Below are 25,266 nucleotides of genomic sequence, written 5' to 3'. Positions count from 1 at the left end.
AATACAGCCTACTTTTATTTAGCATTTTTCGGTCTTTTATTGTCTATAAGTCATTTCTACTTTTTGTTGCATTTTTGCCCTTTTCTGCTTATGAACGAATATTTTTTACGGTGAACTCGTAGTCTATATTCCAGAACCTACTGCAGATTGTTTATGCAATTCGATTTCGTCTTACATGAATTTTTCTTTGCATTTTTCTTGACTCCTGGTCACTTGTGTTACATGCTTCCCCCCATTCAACGCAACAGAATAAATACTGCAGTCGCAGTGCCCGCAGTCAGTCAACATATTGTATCTCACAAGTGAAGCCGTAAAAATGCCGAAAGGCAAAGAAAGCAGAGAAAGTTTTTTGCGACAGTTAGTGGCTGAGTTTGATGAGAATGTATTTTCCGCAGATGGAATTAGGCCTCTAAGCCTACTGTTATTTTGTTTTACCAATACCGGCACCAAAACACTTTTAAGTTTTCCTTTGCCAACCAAGTCATTAACAAAAAACCATCTTTCAGCAATTTATACACTCATAATTTTTTCCTGAAAATGTGTTTTATCATGGCAGTAAATTTCCGTAATTAAAAAGATATCAAACGTCTGAATACTTATCAATACATAATATGTTATCAAGAAGAGAAAGTGATTCAGCTAAATTTAAGAAACTTTTAAAATCAGGTGAATTTCTCAGGATAACATACCATTTTAGAGAGAACATTTTCATTGCTAAAATCAAGCAACGTATTTATGTAACTTGCAGCTTTGTACACATCATGAAATTCTTTTGTACAAATTAGTGAAGAGCTTTCTCCCAACACGAGTTAAGTCCAAAAAAAAAAAAAAAAAAAAAAAAAAAAAAAAAAAAAAAAACTTCTTACTGTATTTCTAGAATTCTTTGCAATCATCAGAGATCTGCTGTAGGTATGTTTTTCCTCGAAACTCACTTCCATGAAGTAAATATCGAGGCACAAATATGACGATTTTGTGCAAAACAATTTAAATCCATAGCTCGGTTTCCATCGAAACACGTTAAGTCCATCCCGCATTTGTACAGAAAACAAATCTTTTGCACCTTAACATTTGTACAGAAAACAAGTTCTTTGTGCATGCTCATTTGTTCAAGAAACAGCTGAGTACGAAGATGGCTGCTGCCAGCCAAAACATGGAGAACGACAGAGGTTTTCATGGTGACAAATCGAAGGTTATAAGTTGGGCTTGGAAGTTGATGAGCTAAAAATCACAGAAAAATGATCTTAAATTTTTTGAAAATATGGAATTAAAATAAAAAAACCCATGATTTAATAGTAAAATACAAATTTGTATTACGTGTGTTTTCATCCAATGCGTTCTGCAATAAAGTTGAAATGGAGGGATGACAGAAACAGAAGTTCAGCAAATTTTAAAAAGCGGCATGCTTAGTAAATAAGCATTTAAATGAACTTGTAAAATTTCTGCCGAATTATTTGGTCAGCATACACTAACTAGATCATCACACTATACACAGAGAAAACAAGACAAGTGACGATGACTCTATCCGAGTGAAAATTAGGTATCGTTTCACTTACTTTACCGAGGTAGGATTTGAGGTTACCAGTAGCCTATATAAGAAATAAAGTGTCTTACTTAACACTTATTCGGCTAAGAATGTCGCATTGTTAGTTTCGTAGATTGTACAAGGTTGCATTCTTAATGTATTCCTGGAGCGGGGGTGGAGAGGTAATTACATGATGCGGAGGGTGATTTCCCCACCAGTAGACCCAATCACCAGTTAATGTGCCGCGCAGGGTGGTTGCGATGATGTCACCCCGATGTAGCGCTGATCGCTTTTCAGTTCGATAGGGCTGATGTATGCATTCCACCCCTTTTGAAAATTCAAGTTTTGGTATAGTACGACCCCTTTTAGGAAAAGAGGGAGGTCACATATTTCATATCTTCCTTGTAGCGGACGTTCTTTGTTCGTCTTTCGTTTGCGTTTCATTGTTATAATGTGCTCAACTAAGCAAGGGTGTCTGGGTTCCCTTATGCGTTCTACGGTATATTACAGTTGAATGAATTAACGATTTACCACCCTCTTATAGGGACTGTGTTTGTTTTGTTTTTTTTTTTTTTTGTTTGTTTGTTTTATGTTGTCTTAGGCATGATCTTGCACCATCCTGACAGTGCTGAATGCTTTCACTCGAGTGAATTGTTCTGAAGATTGCCTAATCTGTAGGTGCTCTTGGTTTTCTTTTGTTGGTGAAGTCGGTGATCGACAAACATCGATTGGAGCACTTATAAAGCAAACGTAATCAGTGAATGATGTAGGCCTAAGTCAGTGATGTCAAAGAAAGAGCGCATGAACGACGTTCGATTCCTCCGCGTGCTTACGTGCTGGAGTGGAATTCCGTAAACACAGAAACGAGCAAGGCAAAGGGGCGGACAAAGTGAAAATGATCTGGTGTCCAGATGTAATAATTCGTTACACATTTGTTTATACATTTTTATTAAATGCAATTATCTGATAACTGAATAATTTATATATGCTTTACAATAGTCAGGCAAGGTTAGTTTTGTAGACTATTATAGCCTAATACTGCTTCACTAATAACATAACATATACAGGGACATCATTTTATTTTTACTAACATTTCTAATATTAACCTGGCTATACCTTTGGATTAACTTACCCCCTTCCACGACTGGAGTTCGATGATATTGGCGTAAAACACAAACAAATCACTTTACTAGGTATAGGAGGGAAGAAAAGTAGTTCATCCATTTACGTAAACTAGGATATATCGCGATTTTATGTTTGATAAATTTCATTAGGTTTTTGTTTAATCAAAATACAGTACAGTATTAACAATAGGTGTTTTTACTCACGAATTGAGCTATCCATTCAGACGTATTCATTATGCAGTGTAGCCCATATTAAATTGTTTACAGCACATTAGCGTACAATATAGAGAATGAAGTTAAATTGAAAAATAATCATGATATGGATATTTAAACACATTTTTGAAAATGGTGGCCGTTCATTTCGATATAGGCTTCAGTTCTTTTGTGCATATTATCGCACTATAGACTATTGTATCTAATTCCAATTACCAGTTTCGTCCTTCGTACGAGTAGCTCATGTTGAAATAATACTGTACCTACTCTATAAAAGAGTACCTTATGTACTGTAAATTTAATCTTCACTTCTGCTCGATCCGAAAGGATAAAATTACTCAGACATGCTATCTACATGTCCAAGTGGTTTTGTGGCAGGGTCGTAGAAAGGGGAGAAATCACGTGACAGTTAATTACTTAACGAGGCCCTTTTATTTAAGTTATATTAAACAGTTATATAATATTACGTAGACGTCCAATTCCTAACAGAAATTAATGTTTTCAGAAAACAGCTAAGACAGCCCAGCTACTACGTTTACAAAGGGGCGAGCAGAAGCGGGTGGGGGAAACCGGGATGCGACATAAGCAAACAGACGACGGTACCTGTGCGAAAATATGATTCAATATTGGAAGCTCTTTCGTCACTGGAAAACGCGAACATATTTCTGGAACGTACTATACTCAGTAACTCATATGTGGCCTTGGTTCTGTATGGAGAACGGTTGGAAGTTTACTAGTAGAGGGGGTGGGAGTGAAGTACATTAAAAAACTCAGGTACAATAAAAATTGAAGTAAAAATAAAATGATGTCTCTGTATAATGATTTCTGAATATTCTTGGTTATTACTATCTTTTGTAATGGCGAAAATATGAAAATTAACATTTCAAAATGAATTTTCACCAGAATCGTTCCTACGATTTCTGTTCGATACCAGCCTTGTAATGTTTGATACTATGTTATTTGAAGCAGCAAGTCTAAGCGTAGCACGCATGCTGTTATCAGATAATTTGTCCCTTAGTCTTGGCTTTGTCAGGTTCATCAATGAAATAAAATTATTCATATACATATTTGCTACCGAAAATTGTCATAATTTGAGCTGCAAACTTATGGACCATAGGATATATTTCAAGGCTCAAACATTTGTAAATGGTAAGGAGGTGCTGATCATTATATGCATGTTTTAATAACGTTGTATTCCCAATATCAATTATTTCTAGCTGCAATTCTAGTGGTACAGTTTCTATGTTTGCAGCAAGAGGTCGATAGAAAAGTTCAAGTTTAGTTCGCTGGATGCATGATTAATGCCAACTGTACATTGTACAACCCTCACTGAAGCACGTATTTGTAGCTGCGCGCTCTACGTACTCCAATGGCGCAAGCGTTCTCTGTAGCGCATATACGCTCTGATTGACATCCCTGCCCTAAGTAAACAGAGCTGTCATGAGTCAGTTACAGTATGGCTAGCACGAGTGACACTGAACGACGCTCAGGGCCTCATTGAATCCTCAGTGGGAAAGTGATTAGGCCTATGTATTTATGCTCATAGGTGAAAAATGGGACATTGTGTTGATTTTGTGGAAAATATATTACCGCTGATTGTTTTATTAATTGAATATGTAAATAAGACTACAAACACTTAATCACTTTTAACATAGTATAACAGGAACACTTGCATTGAACGTAGTTGTGACTATGTTGAAAAGTGATAAAGTGTTTGTAGCAGTAGCGGCCGGTGATCGAAATCCTCGGTGAGGCCAGATGCAACTAGTTTAAGTGCCTCCGATAGGAAATGTTCATTCATGATATTAATTATTATTGTCATATTATTAATATCGTTATTACTGTATTATTATTATTGTTGTTGTTATTATTATTAATAAAAAATAATAATTTGTCACCAAATAAGCTGTTATGCTGCGAATTTCAGTGATTGTTTCAGTGTGATGAAGCAACGCATATTAGGTGTTGAAATTCCCCTTTTTTTCTTTTCTTTTTATTATTTTCCTTTGACAGCAACAAACAAGGCCAACAGAAAATTTTATTTCGAACCACATTACCACTTAACCGTTTATGTTGCCCATACCAGGATGCAATAGGAACTCGAAACTCGCGTTTTAAGATTATCTGTCAGAAAAATTGTCAGCGATGTCGTAGATATCTCGGTAGGCTCTCTTTTTACTTTTTACTTTCTGTCGGTATTATTTCTTCTCGAAAAGGACACTCTAACAATGAATTAACTAGATACACCAGTATTATTTCTCGCATTTGTTTCTGTTTATATTTTTCCGAAATACATAACAACATTGGCCCAGATTCACTACTGTACTACTGTACAACACTCTCGCTTAAGTCAGAAACTAAGACATAAGGGGATTGAATAGTTCGGGTCTCTGCCTGCCAAAGAGCTGGAATTTTTGTTATTTATAGCCTATTAAAGGAAGAGAAGTCACCACTGCTATTCCCACCCCACTCTACCCTTGAGACGGCCCATGGATGGGAGGAGTGATAGGTGACCAGGTCACGAGGCCAGACGAATTGTGCCTCAGCTACAACGTTTCAAGCGTAACCTCAAAGCCCGCGAAAGCATACGAAATGTAGAAGCCAGACCCGGCACAAGCGATCCTGGTCAGGAATCAATTTTACTGAAAAACAGGTCTATATACATCACAAGCCAGACCCGGCACGAGCGATCCTGGCCTCAGGAACAAATTTTTACTGAAATCATGTCTATATACATCACAAAGTTTTCAAATGCTTCTACAGCGATAGGATATGTTTCATTCAAATAACTAATACATTATATGAAAACACAAAATTTGATTTCAGTTAAGCCAAGTGACTGAGGCCCGGCCTCATTTGCCTCAGCCAATCAGCCGCCACTGGTTTGTATATATTCAATTAATAAAACAATTATTAAAGTTACTTTTTGACTCTCCCTCGTACAATATAATATTGAGATTTCATCAGAAGACGTGCATTGAAAATAACATAGATTTCACCCATAATCCAACAATCGAGAAAAATTGGTCTTACGAGTTTTTATAAGTAAGCCGACGATGCGGATGTGAAGCTTGTACGTATTCATTTGGTAGGCTTGGCGCTCCATGGGCTTTCGCGCAATGGATTTGTTTGTTTTTTGGTGATTCTAAAAGTATGTTCTCTTATTATTACGTACTTGTAAACTGGGCGTCATGCTGACTCCAGTTTCCTGAGTTCACGCTGTCTTAGGTCTAGCGTAGCTAGTAAAAAAAAGAACAAAGAACTGGCGTAAAGGAGTGAAAAACCCTCGACAGGTATAGTAGGATATTGAGGGAGAAAAAGAAGGAAGAAGAGAAAAGTAGAAGACTGTTTAAATAAATTTAAGTAGCCTATCTCTAAACTCATCAAAGTGTATAGTACTCGTACACAGGGGCGGCCCGTCCTTATGTGCTACAGTGCTACAGCACAATAATAATTTTTGCTCAAATAATGTATTTGCAATATCATGATTATTTTATCTGTCATTTGACAATTTCCCTTGGTTATGTTCATGACGCATTATAGAATGTTTATTCTTCGCTTTTCGTTCTTTGATGCCTCAGTGGGTACGTTGTGTTACTCAAAACTCTACCATGAGACTGTAGACAATTAATGCGCATGTGCGAAGCTGAAATCACTGCTTTGATAGGCTATTTTTACGCGGGGAAGTGCTGTAGTCAACTTCAGCACGACACAGTTTGGAGATTCCAAAAGTAAAGCGTAACGAAAGAATGCTTGTTTGTGGAAGAACTCGGAAGTATGTACAACGTATTTAGTAATTCAAGTATCCGACTGCGGCTGTCATCTGTTTTTTAGGTTCCTCCTGTATCAGTCGGCAAGCGACGGAAAATGAAATCCCAGAAAATTGAAGCCAAGGAAGTATGTGACCGTATAATTCAGGAAACTACTCATCATTTCCAGTCTTTAAGCTACCTAGACGCAGCAAAATTGTTAAACAGCAAATTTTTTTGACAATTTTTCGCATACTTTTCCTGAACGCGAACTTGAAATTGCTGTCAACAGTTATACTGTACTGAACAAAAAAGTGTTAAAGACACAACTTGGGAGTTCTATACGAAAGACCCGACCTCCGAAATATAGATGGAGCTGTTCAACTGTTACAATAGACAGCATTGAAGTGACGAAGTTGCTAATTATTTTGGTTACAACATCAATGACCACTGCTGAGCCAGAAAGATGTTTTTCTTGCTTGAAACGCATAAAAATGTTTTTAAGGAACACTATGTCCCAGGATCACCTCACTGCTCTTGCAATACTGTCAATAGAAAAGAGTATGATGTCCAAGATGGAGGGTTTAACACCAGGATAAATTATAAGTTCTGCAGTAGGAAGGAATATCGTATGGACTTCATATTTCGTCACTAGGCGAGTCTCAATTTAAGAATGTATACAGTAGGCCTATGTAGTGATTGTAGCACACTTATTATTTTGACTACCAGCCGCTACTGCTCGTACAATACAATATCTTCACATTATGTGAGATTTTTCATCCACGATTTGTCGTGTTGTAGAGATTAGAAATGTTGATGACAATAAAATAACTCTTCGATAATATAATGGTTAAAGATTTGACTTTTGTCAAGATGTGTTTGATGAAACGAACGACACTCGCTGCGGCATGCCGGGTTGCTTGCTATTGAATTACATGGAGGCCGTCCCAGTCGGGCCTTTAATTTGCCGCACGCACCTGATTAGTTGCGTAACGCGCTCTGGTCCGGGAGGAATGCTCTTCCTGGTGCTGGCAGCATTTTTGTTCCGAGTCCAACTCCTTTTTTACCCTCCGCCATTGTTTACTTGATGATCGCCGCCTAAACAAAATGGGGTAAAGCAAGATGTAACGAAACTAGTTCGGCAAACAAGCAGAGAAGGTTATTGCTTAATTTGTGAAGAAACCGCACGTGATCCGCGTGTCCAATCTCCGCAGCGGGGTTTCCCTGTTTCTGTGATGTTTTGCGCTACTCAGTGCACAGATATCCATTAGCGCGCTTGTTGTAAATTCTTTACCCTATATGGACGACAATTGGCTGTCACTCAAAAGCTTCTGTTCCATTTTATGGACTCAACTATTGTATCGGATTTACAAAAAAGACACAGTATTATTTTATGGCAACTTTTTCTGTTATGAAACTAATAGTTAACTTATCTCCTTTTCATAGAAACTAGCTAGGCTGTGCTTTGTTTTGTGTTTCTACATATTTTTAGCGGCGTCTTTATGTCATGCTAACCACATGACCAATGAGTCCCGCCACTTGTAAATGTTTATTGTTGGTTAAGAATCTATATCTAAATAATAACCAGCAACAAAAATTCTTATAATAGTAATAATAAAAATAATATTAATATTAAGAGTGATAACAAAAAAGGCATATGACTCGGTTAAGAGAGAAGTTTTATATACATAATATTCTTATTGAATTTGGTATTCCCAAGAAACTAGTTCGATTAATTAAAATGTGTCTCAGTGAAACTTACAGCAGAGTCCGTATAGCCTAGGCCAATTTCTATCTGATGCTTTTCCAAATGCACTGCGGGCTAAATCAAGGAGATGCACTATCACCTTTACTTCTTAACTTCGCTCTACAATATGTCATTATGAAAGTTCAGGATAACAGACAGAGTTTGGAATTGAACGGGTTACATCAGCTTCTTGTCTATGCGGATGACATGAATATGTTACGAGAAAATCCACAAACGATGAGAGAAGACACGGGAATTTCACTTGAAGCAGGTAAAGCGATAGGTTTGGAAGTAAATCCCGAAAATACAATGTATATGATTATGTCTCGTTACCAGAATATTGTACGGAATGGAAACATAAAAATTGGAGATTTATCATTCGAAGAAGTGGAAAAATTCAAATATCTTCGAGCAACAGTAACAAATATAAATGACACTTGGGAGGAAATTAAACGCAGAATAAATATGGAAAATGCCTGTTATTATTCGGTTGAGAAGCTTTTGTAATCTAGTCTGCTGTCAAAAAATCTGACAGAATTTATAATACAGTTATATTACCGGTTGTTCTGTATGGTTGTGAAACTTGGTCTCTCACTTTGAGAGAGGAACAGAGATTAAGAGTGTTTGAGAATAAGGTTCTTAGGAAAATATTTGGGGCTAAGAGGGATGAAGTTACAGGAGAATGGAGAAAGTTACACAACGAAGAACTGCACGCATTGTATTCTTTACCTGACATAATTAGGAACATTAAATCCAGACGTTTGAGATGGGCAGGGCATGTAGCACGTAAGGGCGAATCCAGAAATGCATGTATAATAATAATACTTACTTACTTGCTTTTAAAGAACCCAGAGGTTCATTGCCGCCCTCACATAAGCCCGCCATTGGTCCCTATCCTGAGCAAGATTAATGCATTCTCTATCATCATATCCCATGTCCGTCAAATCCATTTTAATATTATCTTCCCATCTACGTCTTGGCCTCCCTAAAGGTCTTTTTCCCTCTGGCCTCCCAACTAACACTCTATATGCATTTCTGAATTCGTCCATACGTGCTACATGCCCTGCCCATCTCAAACGTCTGGATTTAATGTTCCTAATTATGTCAGGTGAAGAAAACAATGCGTGTAGTTCTGTGTTGTGGAACTTTCTCCATTCTCCTGTAACTTCATCCCTCTTAGCCCTCACCGTAAAAAACAGCTTGTTACGAATCCTTCATATAATAATAATAATAATAATAATAATAATAATAATAATAATAATAATAATAATAATAATAATAATAATATTAATTATTATTATTATTATTATTATTATTATTTTCTTTCTTTCGCGCTTTAACCTCCCCCTTTTTCGTCTTACACACCACTGCGGATAAGCGCGGGAGAATCACTAAATCACACACTAGATATTTTATAAGTGGGGGCACCCTGGTCGTATGATTAGCATGACTCAGGGCCACCGCAGAGACATGTAGTGGTAGTGGTAGTAGTTTCTTCCAGTGATGGGTACACGTATATTACGCATCCAATCCAAACGTCCCCATCTGTGGGCGACGCTCTGATAGTGTAGTTCTTTTTTTAGCGGCTGGGTGTTGCTTTCGGTGCACCATGGAAGATGACCTTAGCACTGGATGATGATGATGATGATTAATGATGGATTGGTGGAATGTCTATAGGGGAAACGGTAATATCTTGCGAAAACCTGTCACCAAACACAGTCTCTCTCCACTTGGACCCACCGTGAATCGAACCGGTTTACCAGAGTAGAAGGCGAACGTTCTTAACCGGGTTCTTCTGGGTTTTTCCCTCAACCCATTAAGAGCAAATGCTGGGTAACTTACGGCGCTGAAGCTTGGACTTACTTTGCTGGCATTATCACCTTCATATCATTCAGACGTTAGATAACCATAGATGTTAAAACGTCGTAAAATAAACCCCTGAAAATAAACAAATCAGGAAAGAGATGGAGGGGCAGCTCTCTGCAGACGGAACAGTCCTGGCGAAGCTTATGACGACAACAACGACGATGATGATGATAATATATTTGTGATACGATGACAGTAATATAATATTGAAAAATTGAAATGGTGACGAATTAAACTAAAGTACTGTATTCATAGAAAACGGCAACAATGTATTTTGTATCGCAGACTATCTGACAACGTACAGGCATAGTATAGTATATTATTACCATTACTAGCCATACCCGTGCGCTCCGCTGCACCCGTTAGAAATAAATATAAAGTAATTACATAATTAAAATAGGACATTTGATCCAGGAAACATTCGTGTTTGATAGAAGGATAAATCGTTTAATATGTTACTTAATTTAAATTGCATCAAAATAATTAAAATGCGATCATTTTGGTCCAGAGACACTCATTTGGTGCAATGACAATTCCTTTAACGTGTTTCTTAATTTTTTTTACATGCAACCATAGTTTAACGAAGATTGACATCATTTAGATTTAATGTGTATATTTTATTTTACTTGTTATAGGTTTCCATTGAATTATGGTAGTAAATTTTAACCCTTGTTTTCTACGTATTCAGTAAATGGCGCTTGGCCCACTATGGTTCTGAACCCTTCAAATAACTTAAATTATATAATATAATATTACATATTATATTATATTATATTATATTATATTATATTATATTATATTATATTATATCAGAAGTTACTGTAATAACATTATAGCATTATGTCCATCTAGAGAAACTACACTTTCCAATGATGAAATAATAATTAATTATACAAATCGGTTAATTTAGCTTCCGATATTACTTCATACAAACACAGAAACATTCTCTGTAGGCTATCTTTCATAGCTTTCGATTGTTTCTGTCCAAGGCCCCTTATAGACGAAGTCATTTGTTTTTTAATTCATTACACGGCCTTAGATGGCAGTTATTTTAATTTTAAAACTCATTTATCTCATTAAATATCAGTTCTATCAAAATTTTTCAGGGAATAAAACTTATCGCAAATTATTTTTAAAGAAACTTTTGTTATGTAACATTTTTCGCAAAAATCAATAATAAGCGAGATATTTCGATTTATTTAATTCACGCCCCCTTATAACCCCCCTTTTAAGTAATGTATTTTGAATGCCATATAGCTTAGAATCTAAGTTACAACGAACTTAATTTATATTCCAATTTTCATCGAAATCCGTTCAGCCATTATCGCGTGAAAAGGTAACAAACATACAGACAGACAGACAGACAGACATACATACAAACAAAAATTTCAAAAAAGCGATTTTCGGTTTCAGGGTGGTTAATTATATATGTTAGGACCAATTATTTTTGGAAAATCGAAAATTACCAGAAAAATTTCGGCTACAGGTTTATTATTAGTAGGCCTATAGATTAGCTAAATCCAGAGTGATCTTAAACATTTAATAATTGTGTGTTGTGTTGTTTTCAGATTGGCAACCGTGATATCGGCGCAATGAGAGTGAGCAATGTCCAGATATCCCCGCTATCCTCCGCACCAAAGCTCGTCCAGCACGCAGCCAGGGCATCAGCAACTCAGGTGAGCATCATTACACAACAGTGACCTGTCACGTGATCTCAATATTGGCCATATTAACTACTTTTAAGTTCTGCTCTTCTTCGCATATACGGTCCCAGTCTTAAGTGGAGGTCACTAACGGGAGAAGCGACATTTTTAATGGAACTCGTACAGAGTTGTAAGATAAGGTCGCCAGACGTCCCCGTTCCCCGAACAAAATTCATCCTCGGAATGTGATATTCTCTGATTTTCAGTGTTAATTTCATTCATTCAGTGTTCTGCCCAAGGGCAGGTCTTTCACTGCAAAACCAGCTTTCTCCAATCTTTCCTATTTTCTGCCTTCCTCTTTTGTTTCCTCATATGATCCATATATCTTAATTTCGTCTATCATCTGATTTCTTCAACTGCCCCGAACTCTTCTTCCATCTAGGTACATTATGTACTCAAATGAAATAAATTGGATCGATGAAATAATAAATCGGTCATAACCGTAACGTCTAGACTCTAGAGTTCCTTTATAATGAGAGTTGAGGCATGGACTCCCATCAACAATTAAAAGATGTAATGAAATGGAAAAACAAACCTCCTATGGAAAGCAAAACCATATACCTATATTATATTGTATACAGATATTAGACGAATTTAATAATTTTATGATGTATTATATTATTTTATAATATAATTTAATAAATATAAAGTATAAACAATTATTATTACAACTAGTTTGTCACTGAGAAATAAGAAAAAGCTGTTAACTTGAATTTTTTTGAAGCAAAGCATTACTGGATTATGCAATAAGGTAGACGATATTTGGATTCTGTGTCTCAACTCTATTCTCAATTATTATCTTAGCGTGTGCTCGATTACACTAACCTCTAGCGCTTGAAAGTGGAACTAAACGCCTGCGCACAGAGAAACAAAACACAGGAAAATTCGCTCAGTGTCAATTCTTTGTAATCCCTATTCGCTGGTGACCCAACCAATTCCTTTTCTTCTTCCTGGCCATTTTCAGCATCATTCTTTCTTCACCCACTCTTTCCAACATAGCTTCATTTCTTATCCTGTCTGTCCACTTCACACATTCTATTTTTCTCTATATCCACATTTCAAATGCTTCTATTCGCTTCTCTTCACTTCGTCGTAATATCCATGTTTCTGCCCCATACAATTCTACATTCCATACAAAGCACTTCACTAGTCTCTTCCTTAATTTTTTTTTTTCCAGATGTCCGCAGAGGATGCTACTTTTTCTATTAAAAGCTTGCTTTGCCATTGCTATTCTCCTTTTAACGTCCTCCTTTATAATAGGCCTACTTTGTATTTTTAATGTACTGTATGTAGGCTATGTCTACAAATCCACAAGTGACAGTTTTTGCACTTCTTGAGCGCTGACTGTCGAAATTATTTTGTCTCTCCACGTTCCTCGTGCTGGTCTTTGGTCCCACGATGTTATCCTGTAGGTCCATCGCTCTTATCGTCTCGTCACATGACCTATCCATTTACTGTTAAGTTTATGATCGTGTCAGCGACATTCTTTGGATTCTTTTTCTTATATATACTTATTGCATATTTTAACCTTTAGCGTTGCGTTAAGTATTTGTTTTGACCGAACTTTTTTTTTAAGTTCTACATCGACAACTAAGAACAAAAAAAAAAAAAAATTATACTCACTCCTTACCCTGATCGACACCGTGAACTAAATAAAGGGTTCAGAACCATAGTGGGCCAAGCGCCATTTATTAAAAACATAGAAAATAAGAGTTAAAATTAAGTTGTTACCATAGGCCCTAATTCGATGGAAAACATATAGCAAATAATATAAAGTATGCACATTAAAACTAAATGACATGTCAATCTTCTTTAAACTATGGTATTCACTTATCTTTAATCCTTGCTTTCTCCGTTTTTAATAAATTGCTCTGAACCCTTCAAATACTCTCTGACTGGCTAGTTTTTCGAGTGCCGGACTCGGAACGAATCCATATAGGCTACTTAGGCTCGCATTAGTCCATTGTGTGTCCTCTCCGGATGGCATTCGTGAATGCGATGCTGACGGAGGACCATCTTGCTTTAGCTCAAACTGAGCCAGATTCCATCACCAGACGAGTATATCATAAATTCCAAGGCCCGGACTTCATTCTCGCATATTTTTAAATAGGCCTATTGCAGATGTTACGAAATGAAAGGAAGGTGTTGGTATGAAAGAGAGAAACGGGAATACTCAGAGAAAAATCCACTGCAATCTCTTCTTTGTCCATCACAAATTCCATTACAACCAGGCGCTAGCGCTGAGCCACAGACGCTGCAAAATACTCTTAAATAACTCACACATCGTATTCTCACCATAATTATTTTGTTCATACTTCACAACCGTTAGAATAATGTACACCGTGTCCCGCTCAGAGGGATCGAGAAATAAGTGATAATTTCAAGTGTAAATAATGGTTTATTAACATATCTCTTTACATAACTTGATGTAAAAACTCTCCGAGTTTCGGAGAATGCTCAATTCAACTCGTTGTGTGCGCCTTGAGTTGCTCTGCAGATATCTAAATAGTATTCAACTTCCCGCCAAGTGTTCTGTAGCATTTGTAGAGTCACTAGCGCAGCTGCATTTGTGATGAGTTGCCTAAATTTCTCTGCCTCTTTGGTACACAGCATCCTTCACAAAGCCCCAGAAAAAAAAAAGTCCAAGGAGTCAGATCGGGTGGCCTGGCTGGTCAGGCTAGGGGTCTTCGTCTTCCGATCCACCTATCGGGGAATTTTTCATCCAAGAACTCACGCACCCGATGATGATGATGATGATGATGATGATAATAATAATGGGATGAGGCCCATTCTGCTGAAAAACCGATCGTGGGGGAAGTTGGTCAAAAACAAAGTTCCCCAACATGTCCAGATACACATTTCCTGTGACTGTAGCCTCTACGAAGAAGAATGGTCCAATGACTCGCGTAACAGATTTTTCTTCTGCAAGACATAGCACACACTGAACTTTCTGTTGTGGTGTCCACATGATGTTTACCATAGAGTGTTCTCCTACAAAATGGTGCTAGGCATGTTTTAGTGCCCTAGCAACAAACAAACGGGACACAGTGTACTTATGTGTCGTACCTTGTTACTTGTGTTCATTTTGAGACAACTCAAAGTGCCGCACTTCGTGATCATGTAACAATACGTAAAAATTCCACTTTTTAATTTCAACCTATTCGAGCACGTATATTACCGTATTTTTTTCTTCCGTTATTTCTTTTCACGACTTTAATATTCGTCATAACTTTCCGCCAAAGATTTTAAGACTTACAAAGAGAAGCGAACAGGTTGCTTGACGTCATGTATCTACTGAACTTAGCTCTTACGAGAAAAGAGACAGATTTTGAACTGCTGCAATTCCTCCATACTTCCTTCATTGGAATTCCTGTTCAAGATTGTTTCTTTACTTAAACACATGTTGCAGTGTAATGAAAGTCACATACTGATAATTTTACAATATCGTATTGTCTTAAAATTTTAAGAACTTTGTTATCCAGTGTATTACTAAATACTTACTGCCATTGGAAGCAGGGTTTAAGCTAGAAAATAAATAATATCGCAAAAATGGACAAACATAAAATTATATTTATGCAAATTGCGAAAAGCTTGTGCAATATTATAACTCTACAGAAAGATAAAATTAATAAACTATGCAGAAACAAAACGTTATGTAACTTTTTCTTGGACTTTTATTACTTTCAATCCATCCATCTTATCACACTCTAGATATACTTATGTAAGTAAATCATTAGACGTAGGTATTTTTAGAATCAATTACTGCTGAATTTACATCACATTAAAATACGTTATTTTATGGACACTCTAAACAATGACATTCTTTACAAATAGGCCCTTCAAGATTTATTGTTAGCAGAGTGCTAACTCTTTTTACTGAAAGGCGGTTTCTAATTACAGTTTTTACAAGATTCATGCAACTAAATCCTCGCTCACAATTTACAGTATGCGATAGAATTGTATAAATAAATGAGAAGAAATTGTTCACTTAACTTACATGAATTACACCTACTCTTTGAAATCCATTCCTGAACATCTGTTGCTCAATACCTTTTTGAACATTGCCCATGCAATTGGCATTTCATTTAAATGCAGATTAGTTCAAGTTCAAACACATCTCTGATCTCATGTTCTTCATTACCATCTTCGTTTCTGAAGTCCAATATGGTTGTCGTATTTTTGCACATTTACATTCAAAGTTTGTTGCATTTTTAGAAGCCGAGTAGCAAAATGCGACAAATGCCACTGTGGCTTAAACCGTGATTAGAAGCATTTGAAATGTAGATAAGGAGAAGAATGGCGCGTGTGAAATGGACAAACAGAATAAAAAGTGAAACAGTACTAGAAAGAGTGTGGAAGAAAGAATAATGCTGAAACTGTTCGAGAACAGAAAAAGAAATCGGCTGGGTCACTGGCTAAGAAGAAACTGCCCCCTGAAGGACACACTGGAAGGTATAGTGAACGGAAGAAAAGTTCGAGATAGAAGAAGATATCAGATGATATACAGAATGAAGATATATAGATCGTATATGGAGACTGAAAGGAAGGCGGAGAATAGGGAAGATTGGAGAATGCTTGGTTTGCAGTGCAAGACCTGCCCTTCGGCAGAAAACTATGAATGAATGAAGCTTCAGTTTGGAACTTAATGTGCATTTACCTATTTGAAACAGATGTATCTAGTGGAGTTAATCTAATCATTGATATAATAGAGTAAATTTTCATGCACAAAATAAGTAAATGAATGAATGAATTAATTAATGGAGCGTACCAGATTACTTAGACAAATGCTTCACTACACACAACGAGGGAAAAGACTTATTAGAAGACCTCACAAGAGATGGTTGGAGACCGTAACAGGTCACGGGGCTTATTACTTGGAAGTATGATAATAATAAATAAATAAATATAGGAATATGCAGGGTGTTAAAAAAGTATCCAATATTTTAGGAGGTGCTAGTATGCATCAAAACAAGAAAATAATGTCTAATAAACATGGATCCTACAACACATACTTTCTGAGATCTGAACACTGTTCATAGGTGGTGCTCAATGTCCATTCATAGCAATGCATTCCTCTGCCCTTGGACGTAAGGAATCACGCACTCTTTGAAATTGACCTGGATCCTTCATGTGCCCCTATAACCAGAAGTCTAGGGATTTAGGTTTGGGGAATGAGCAGGCCAAGGTGTGAGGCTTCCCCTACCAATCCAGTGGTCCTGAAATGTCAGCTTCAGGTGTTCACACACACATTGCGGAGAAAATGTGCTGGTGCGCCATTGTGCATGGACCACATCTTTAGTCTCTGCTGACATGGCACATACTCCAGCCAGGCAGTCAATAGGTTAATAAGAAAGTCCTGAAAGTCTCTGTGGTAGCACGTATGGCCCTTAATCTATCACCAAGAACGGCTGCCCATATGTTGATTGAGAATTGGTGCTGATGCCTTGTTTCTTCAACTGCATGGGGACTTTCATCAGCCCACACATTCTGATTACGAAAATTTCACATCCTCATCTCTGCTGAACCTCGCTCACATCCGCAACCAGACTTTCGTTTTCAGCATTCCTTGCGACGTATCATTATTCCATGCCAGGGGTGTCAACTACGGTAAGATTATCTGGTAGTCTGCTGTATTGTAGGGCAGAGAAATGCATTGTCATTAATGGACGTCACATTGAGCACCTCCTATGAACACGTGTACAGTCGTAGGACCCATGTTTATTAGACATTATTTTCTTGTTTTGATGCATATTATCACCTCCTAAAATATTGGATCCCTTTTTTTTAACACTGGTGTATAACAAATGAATAAAAATGTATAAATATATAACAATAAATAAATAGATAAATAAATAAGTAAGTAAAGAAATAACAATAATTAAATAAATATATAGAAATAGGTAACAATAAATAAAGAAAATCTTGAGAGAAGTTTGCCACATTTTCTACTCAAAATTGAGGCCAAAATTAGATTTCGATAGATGTGTGACCTATCTTAGCACCATTGACGCAACAGAATAAATATTAATATAAAAAATTGAGAAGGACTAGCCACATTATTTCTACGTTAAGTTGCTATAAAAATTAGATTTCGATAGATGTGTGACCTATATTATAAAACCATTGATGAAACAGAGCAAATGTTTAATACATATGAGACTACACACTATTTCTATACTAAGTCGCGATCAAAACTATATTTGGATAGATGTGTGACCTATTTAACACCATTGATACAACGGTACAAAATTTGTAAAAAAAAAATTGAGAGAGAGAGACTTGTCACACTATTTCTATTCTAAGTTGCAGTGAAAAAAAAAAAAAAGATTTCTACAGGTATCTAACCTCTTATAAAATCATTGATGCAACAGAGCAAATTTGTAACGCAAAAAAAAAAAAAATAATAATAATAATACAATTTTGAGAGAGGCTTGCTACCTGCATTATTTCTGCACTAAGTTACGGTCAAAATGTGTGTCCTACCATAACCTTGCAGAGATACCTTTAATAGTCAGTGTGCAATTGAGCCATAAAAATTCCTCTTATCTGTCTTTATTTCTTGTGAATAATTGAATTCGCATTGTAAGTAAATTACGCAGCATAAAGATCCCGATCACGCATCACAAAATGTTGCACCTGTTACGAGTGATTCGGAATTGTGGTGTATAAAGATGGGAGAACAAAGGATGTATTGGATAATTTTCCCTCTCATCTCACTATCTACTCTCGTTGAATTGTCGTCATGTGATACGGAGTCTATAAATTTTCTTTGCACTTGAAAATGTACTTCAAATAATTGCCCCTTGTGTACTTACATATTATGCCACTTTCATGTGTAAATAACTGTTAAGGTGCAGCTTTGACGGCGCGTGGGAAACACATTGTCCGTTTTGCATTAGTAAGAAGATACATATAGACCGTGATCTGTGATTCAAATACTTCCAAGAACTTGAATGTCAAATCACCACCACTCATCACTCGTTCGTAAGAATGTCTAAAGGTCATTGCTTATGACCGCATAGTTCAAACACAAGGCATGGGACACATTTTAGTCTCTTTATCTGGGGAGGCGTGAGCTAATATCCTTTAGTGTAGATCGAACTCGAGTCCGCAGGATTAACATGACACACTATTACTAAAGCGACTGGAGCACTTTCTTCCTGATAAATTAAAATTAATCCTTTTACAAACACTTGTGATGCCACACTTCGACTACTGCGATATTATATTAAGTAACCTAAATGCAAATTTGAGCAGCAGGCTACAACGTGTGCATAATGCGTGCGTCCGTTATATTTGCAATATTCGTAAGTATGACCATGTTTCCCCGTCTTTCCAAAACATGTCTTGACTAAGGCTAAATGATCGACGAGCCCTGCATTCTCTTATTCCATTATTTCAAATTCTGCGCACCGCTACCCCAATTTATTTAGCTTCTCGTTTTCAAAATTTATCCGCATATCATCAGCTAAGTACCAGGTCTCATCATAACAATTTACTCATTATACCTTACCACAAAACATCTTGATATTCTTCATCTTATACAGTTTCAGTTGCTAGAAATTGGAACTCGCTTCCGAGTGATGTAAGGGGTTGTTGGTCAATAACTTCATTTAGGTCAAAATTACATAAATTCTTACTTAACAGATTAACTATTGATTAATATTTGTTATTTATAATGAAACTAAAATCTGTCCATTCTTATTATTATCATCATCATTAATTTCTCTAAATAGAATACAAAATCTCTAATGGCAAAAATTTCTTTACATTAATATTCTCATTATAGAAATATATTTTAGATTTATGTTTTTTTCCCTATGACATAGTTCTAGTAAACATATTAAATTATCATCATTTTACTCGCTATCTCAACTTAATTATAATTACATTAGCTCATAAATTATGTTATTACTTTATCTTATAGGTTTATCTAAATTTAAATAAACATTTACTAGTCGTTAAAACTTAACTGAAGATAATTAATTGATGAACTAGTGGACTTACTCGTGTTAAATATGTAATATTCGTCCGGCTTACAGCTGTTTCAGTGCATCACGCACCATCATCAGAGCCTACTAGATCGCGGCGTCATCTCGAACTTCTCTGCCTGTTAGGAGGGAGTGTTTTATTGTTGGAATGTGTTGGATTGTGGAGTCGAATAGTGTGTGTGTACTGAAATTGATCTGTGTGTTCCAACAATAAAACACACCCTCCTAACAGGCAGAGAAGTTCGAGATGACGCCGCGATCTAGTAGGCTCTGATGATGGTGCGTGATGCACTGAAACAGCTGTAAGCCAGACGAATATTACATATTTAACACGAGTAAGTCCACTAGTTCATCAATTAATTATATTCAAGTGTTAAAAGTGGTGTACGCAAGATTCAAAAATGGATTAACTGAAGAATATTACTGGAGAATCTTTTCAATGTAGTGTAAATATTCGTAATTTAAATATGTATTGTATTAATTAAGGCTGGTTGAGTGGAAGAGAAGGCCTTATGGCCTTAACTCTGCCAGGGAAAATAAATCATTCTAGTCTATTCTATTACTTGAGCCACAGTTAGAACTGATATGGTGACGGTAGTGAAATATTTATTGAGTATTTTTCATGTCCATACTGAAATGCAATTTAGGCTAAGTTTATATTTTGAGCACTTTAGACCTATTTTTTCTCTCTCTTGTACGCAGGAGGGACCCCCGAAGCCTGCACTGCAGCCTGAGGCTTATTGTGCTTACCACTCCTATTCTGTGAATGATTGGGTAGCCGAACGGCCGCGCTCTTGAACTTAACCTGGGCTATTATATGGCTGATGATGATGATGATGATGATGATGATAAGTGAATTAATGATGGCGAAATGTGTCCGAGGTCCAACGCCAAAAGTTACCCAGCAATTCTGCTTCAATTGGTTGAGGGAGAACTCCAGAAAAAAACCCAAACAGGATTTGAATATGGGCCCGTTCGTTTCACGGTCAGATTTGCTAACCATTAATCCACAGCGGTGGACTACTTTAGACCTGTACTAGCTCATCACAGAGTGAGCAAGTGCCCGTTTCACAATGTTAATAAATTGTAAAAATTAACAATTTGCAAATTACAAGTAAAATATTACAAATGCTTGTAAATTATGTTATACAAGGAGATATTATTAATTCGTAAAGTTTTACAGTCTTTACAAAATTAGTTTTAAAAATTTACAAAGGGAGGTATGCATTATGCAGTGCCGTCAACGACAGTTTACGATAAATCCCCTAGGAGCAAAGCTAAAGTTACCATATTTTACCACTACCAATGGAGAGGTCTGTGTTTATATTTTATCTTGAAATATATTAAACCTCACTAAACCATATATCAACAACATAAAATATAAAATATCACCAAGAAACATTTATAAGTTTTCATATTTCCCGATGGGGAGGGAGGGAGGGAGAGAATTTTAATATAGAAAAGTTTGTGAATTCTCATGTCCTTCATCTGAATATGAAAGCTGACATTGTTTAAGAAAGATTCACAATTAATGTAACCTTCTAGGACATTACATAAGAATAAGTAATCGACTTCTTGACGTCTTGCATACAAGCTTCGACATTTAATGTAGCGTACTCACATTTTAGCTCATAGCTACACCGGAGTTATTAGGCAGAAATTTGAACGAACGTAACGATATAAATTTTCTTTGAATATTTTCCAATTTTGTCGGATCAGTAGGTAGTTGTAATAGAGTTTCAAACTATATGTACATATTCAAGTTTCGATCTCACATAATAATAATAATAATAATAATAATAATAATAATAATAATAATAATAATAATAATAATAGTAATAATAATACTATACGTATCAAATACAGGATTGGTGCAGTGCAGCGATTGAAAGTTTAGCTTACAAAGAACAAAACATTGGAATATATACAGCTCTTTGGCACGCGTGCCTCAGTTTGCGACACATGTGAGTGCCGGAGGATACCGCTAGAACTGGCATGGTTTCGTCCTGGCCTGCACGTGAGTGCTCCAAGTAGAAGCTTTTACAAAAGAGATAAGCATTGATGAGCAATAACACAAACACTGCATAGCTTTTGAAAATATTTACACGGCAGATCACAAACATTGACGAAAAACAGCCAGCTTCAGCTGTGCTTGATGTTGGCTAATTTTTACATGCAGGATAGGCTAGAACTATTACAGAACAGCCTATCCATCTCACACATTTGTCATAGCACTCAACGCAATTTAGAAGAATATCAGCAAATATTTTAATTAAAATGCTGCTGCAGTAATATTCTTTGTTTCTGTTATTGTGAATTCTTTGTGAAAGAAAACATTCAAGTTCTCCGCAAGATATTAAACGCTAGAGGAAAAGAATATAGTATCGAAAGCATTTTTTCTTTTGTATATCCATTATGCTGTTCACATTTCAGGAAAAGATCCGAGCAAGGAATGCGAGTTTTTCCCCCACTCTTATAACCAATTCCGACACGGATCCGACCGGCCAATGACAGCCTTATTTGTACCACCGGCCAATGACTGAGCCTTGCTTGCCCCATTCGGCCAATGACACCACCCCCATCCACCTACTCCTTCAAAGACATTGAGTGACTAGCTTACCCTCTCCTCTTACCCCGCAAGGACCCTACTCCCCTTACAAGGGTCCTTTCGTGAAATTTGTACAGTGCATAAATATGAAATTTTCACATGCATAGACGAGCGTTTGAGTACTGTGTGAATACATTCAGAACTTACGTACTAAAAGTGTTGTAGGATAGGTACAAATTATTCTGTACGTGTGTGTGTTTATAGGGGCCAAGCCCGGACCGTGGTCACGAATCGGACTGAAATCTTTAAGGGCTTCTCGGGCTCAGGCAATTAGAACAAAAACTATAGTAAATATTTACGGGCTTTTTCTTGGGCCGTGATACAGCTTCTTTCTTTTAAGCATCTTAATAATATTTCTCCATAAAAAGAATAGAAAAGAAGAAAAGGGAAACCTTCGTTCTAGTCTCCACGTGAAAAATATACAAGCCGCATAATTTATATATTTTTAGTTTAATGATGCAGCCAGAGCAACAGTACATCACACTATGTCTTAAGCTGATTACTACACCTTAATGAGTGGCAACATGGATCAGCAACATTAAACAAATTCATTTATTTTTTAATTATTTTTTATGTTTCTCTTCTGAAAGTTATCGTTGAAATGCAATGGAATTTTTGGGAGAGAGGGGAATTATGACCCAGCACTACGACCTTTTACAATCTATTGCGTTAATCCTCAAGCTAGACGCATTCCCAAACCAACACCGGCTGACTACACTAAGGTTCGCTGCGTACTCAGGTTTCGAGCAGACTACCCACTGGTCCCTAGGCCAGACCGCTTCGTGCGTCTCCAGCCGGTGTTCGGGGAATGCTATGAAATGATGACGAAATGGACAAATGGTGACGGAATGATATAGATATCTAATCTGGAGAAACGGGAGAACCCCAAGAAAAACTCCAATTGCAACCTTGTCCGTCACAAGTGTCAATATGGATTTTCTAATAAAAAATCCCAGACCTGACTGGGACTCGAACAACTTGGATCAAAGATATCTTAAAACAAAGGTATCAAAGAGCAAATTGGCTATTACCGTTAAGATGATTAATTTGTACGCGTTCGAATCTTCAAACAGCCAAGTTGGCTATTACCTTTTCGTTGCCTAGACTTCGACCACTTCTTCTAGTCGGTACCTTCGCGTTTCTAACCCCTCTGGGTCAGTTCGCTGTACTTCTCCCCCTTCCCCCCCCGTATGTTGTAGCTAATAAGTTACGTCTATTTTCGACTTTCTCCCTCGAAATTTTCTAGCGCTCCTTCAGTGCAGCGGCGAAAGCCGAAGTGAGACAAGTGGCCAACAGGCTTGGAGCTCACATATTCAGTTTTTCACAGCCCCAACTCCCCTGAAAGGACGTGTTTACACATACTTTTAAAGTTTCTCCTCGCATGTCCCTCATTCATTCATTCATTTCTAAATGAATAGGAACGGACATGGATTAATCGATAAGCTAGGTCATATTTACAAAGAAAGAACTATTTCAAAATAGCATAATTACATAAGCAATTTGAAGACACAACACACTATTGTAGAAGACATCAAAGTTCAGCATTCAACAATTTAAATGGCACAGGAATGTGAGAAGAATGGTCGAGTGAATATTACAGAAAAGTATTTTGTAACGCATAGCCTATGTGATAGCCTCCTTCAGTGCAGCGAAACCCGAAGTGAGACAAGTGGCCAACAGACTTGGAGCTCACATATTCAGTTTTTCACAGCCCCAACTCCCCTGAAAGGACGTGTTTTCACATACTTTGGTATTCCCAAGGAACAAGTTCGATTAATTAAAATGTGTCTTGGTGAAACTTACAGCAGAGTCCGTGTAGGCCAGTTTCTATCTGATGCTTTTCAAATTCACTGCGGGCTAAAGCAGGGAGATGCACTATCACATTTACTTTTTAACTTCGCTCTAGAATATGCCATTAGGAAAGTTCAGGATAACACAGAGGGTTTGGAATTGAACGGGTTACATCAGCTTCTTGTCTATGCAGATGACGTGAATATGTTAGGAGAAAATCCACAAACGAATAGGGAAAACGCGGAAATTCTACTTGAAGCAAGTAAACAGATAGGGTTGGAAGTAAATCCCGAAAAGACTAAGTATATGATTATGTCTCGTGATCAGAATATTGTACGAAATGGAACTATGAAAGTTGGAGATTTATCCTTCGAAGAGGTGGAAAAAATTCAAATATCTTGGAGCAGCAGTAACAAATGTAAATGACACTCGGGAGGAAATTAAACGCAGAATAAATATGGGAAATGCCTGTTATTATTCGGTTGAGAAGCTTTTGTCATCTAGTCTGCTGTCAAAAAATCTGAAAGAATTTATAAAACAGTTATATTACAGGTTGTTCTGTATGGCTGTGAAACTTGGACTCTCACTTTGAGAGAGGAACAGAGATTGAGGGTTTTTGAGAATAAGGTTCTTAGGAAAATATTTGGGGCTAAGAGGGATGAAATTACAGGAGAATGGAGAAAGTTACACAACGCAGAGCTGCACGCATTATATCCTTCACCTGACATAATTAGGAACATTAAATCCAGACGTTTGAGATGGGTAGGGCATGTAACACGTATGGGCGAATCCAGAAATGCATATAGAGTGTTAGTTGGGAGGCCAGAGGGGGGAAATGACCTTTGGGGAGGCCGAGACGTAGATGGGAAGATAATATTAAAAAGGATTTGAGGGAAGTGGGATATGATGGTAGGGACTGGATTAATCTTGCTCAGGATAGGGACCAATGGCG

At 36.9% G+C, this 25,266-nt stretch overlaps 1 protein-coding gene across 3 annotated transcripts in view; it reads left to right on the top strand.

The window, feature by feature from the left end:
• LOC138701655 (uncharacterized) overlaps positions 1–25,266 on the top strand; it is a 378,952-nt gene that overhangs the window by 231,199 nt on the left and 122,487 nt on the right. For all 3 annotated transcript variants that reach the window (XM_069828772.1, XM_069828771.1, XM_069828770.1), the window contains one exon: positions 11,790–11,897. In XM_069828772.1, coding sequence (XP_069684873.1) covers positions 11,827–11,897 — 71 coding nt within the window. In that variant the 5' untranslated portion in view covers positions 11,790–11,826. The remainder of the gene's footprint in view (positions 1–11,789; positions 11,898–25,266) is intronic.

The sequence above is a fragment of the Periplaneta americana genome, chromosome 6 (genome assembly GCF_040183065.1).
Source record: "Periplaneta americana isolate PAMFEO1 chromosome 6, P.americana_PAMFEO1_priV1, whole genome shotgun sequence".
Taxonomy (NCBI): domain Eukaryota; kingdom Metazoa; phylum Arthropoda; class Insecta; order Blattodea; family Blattidae; genus Periplaneta; species Periplaneta americana.
Note: the sequence above shows the minus strand (reverse complement) of the source record. Positions and strands in the feature narration are given on the sequence as shown.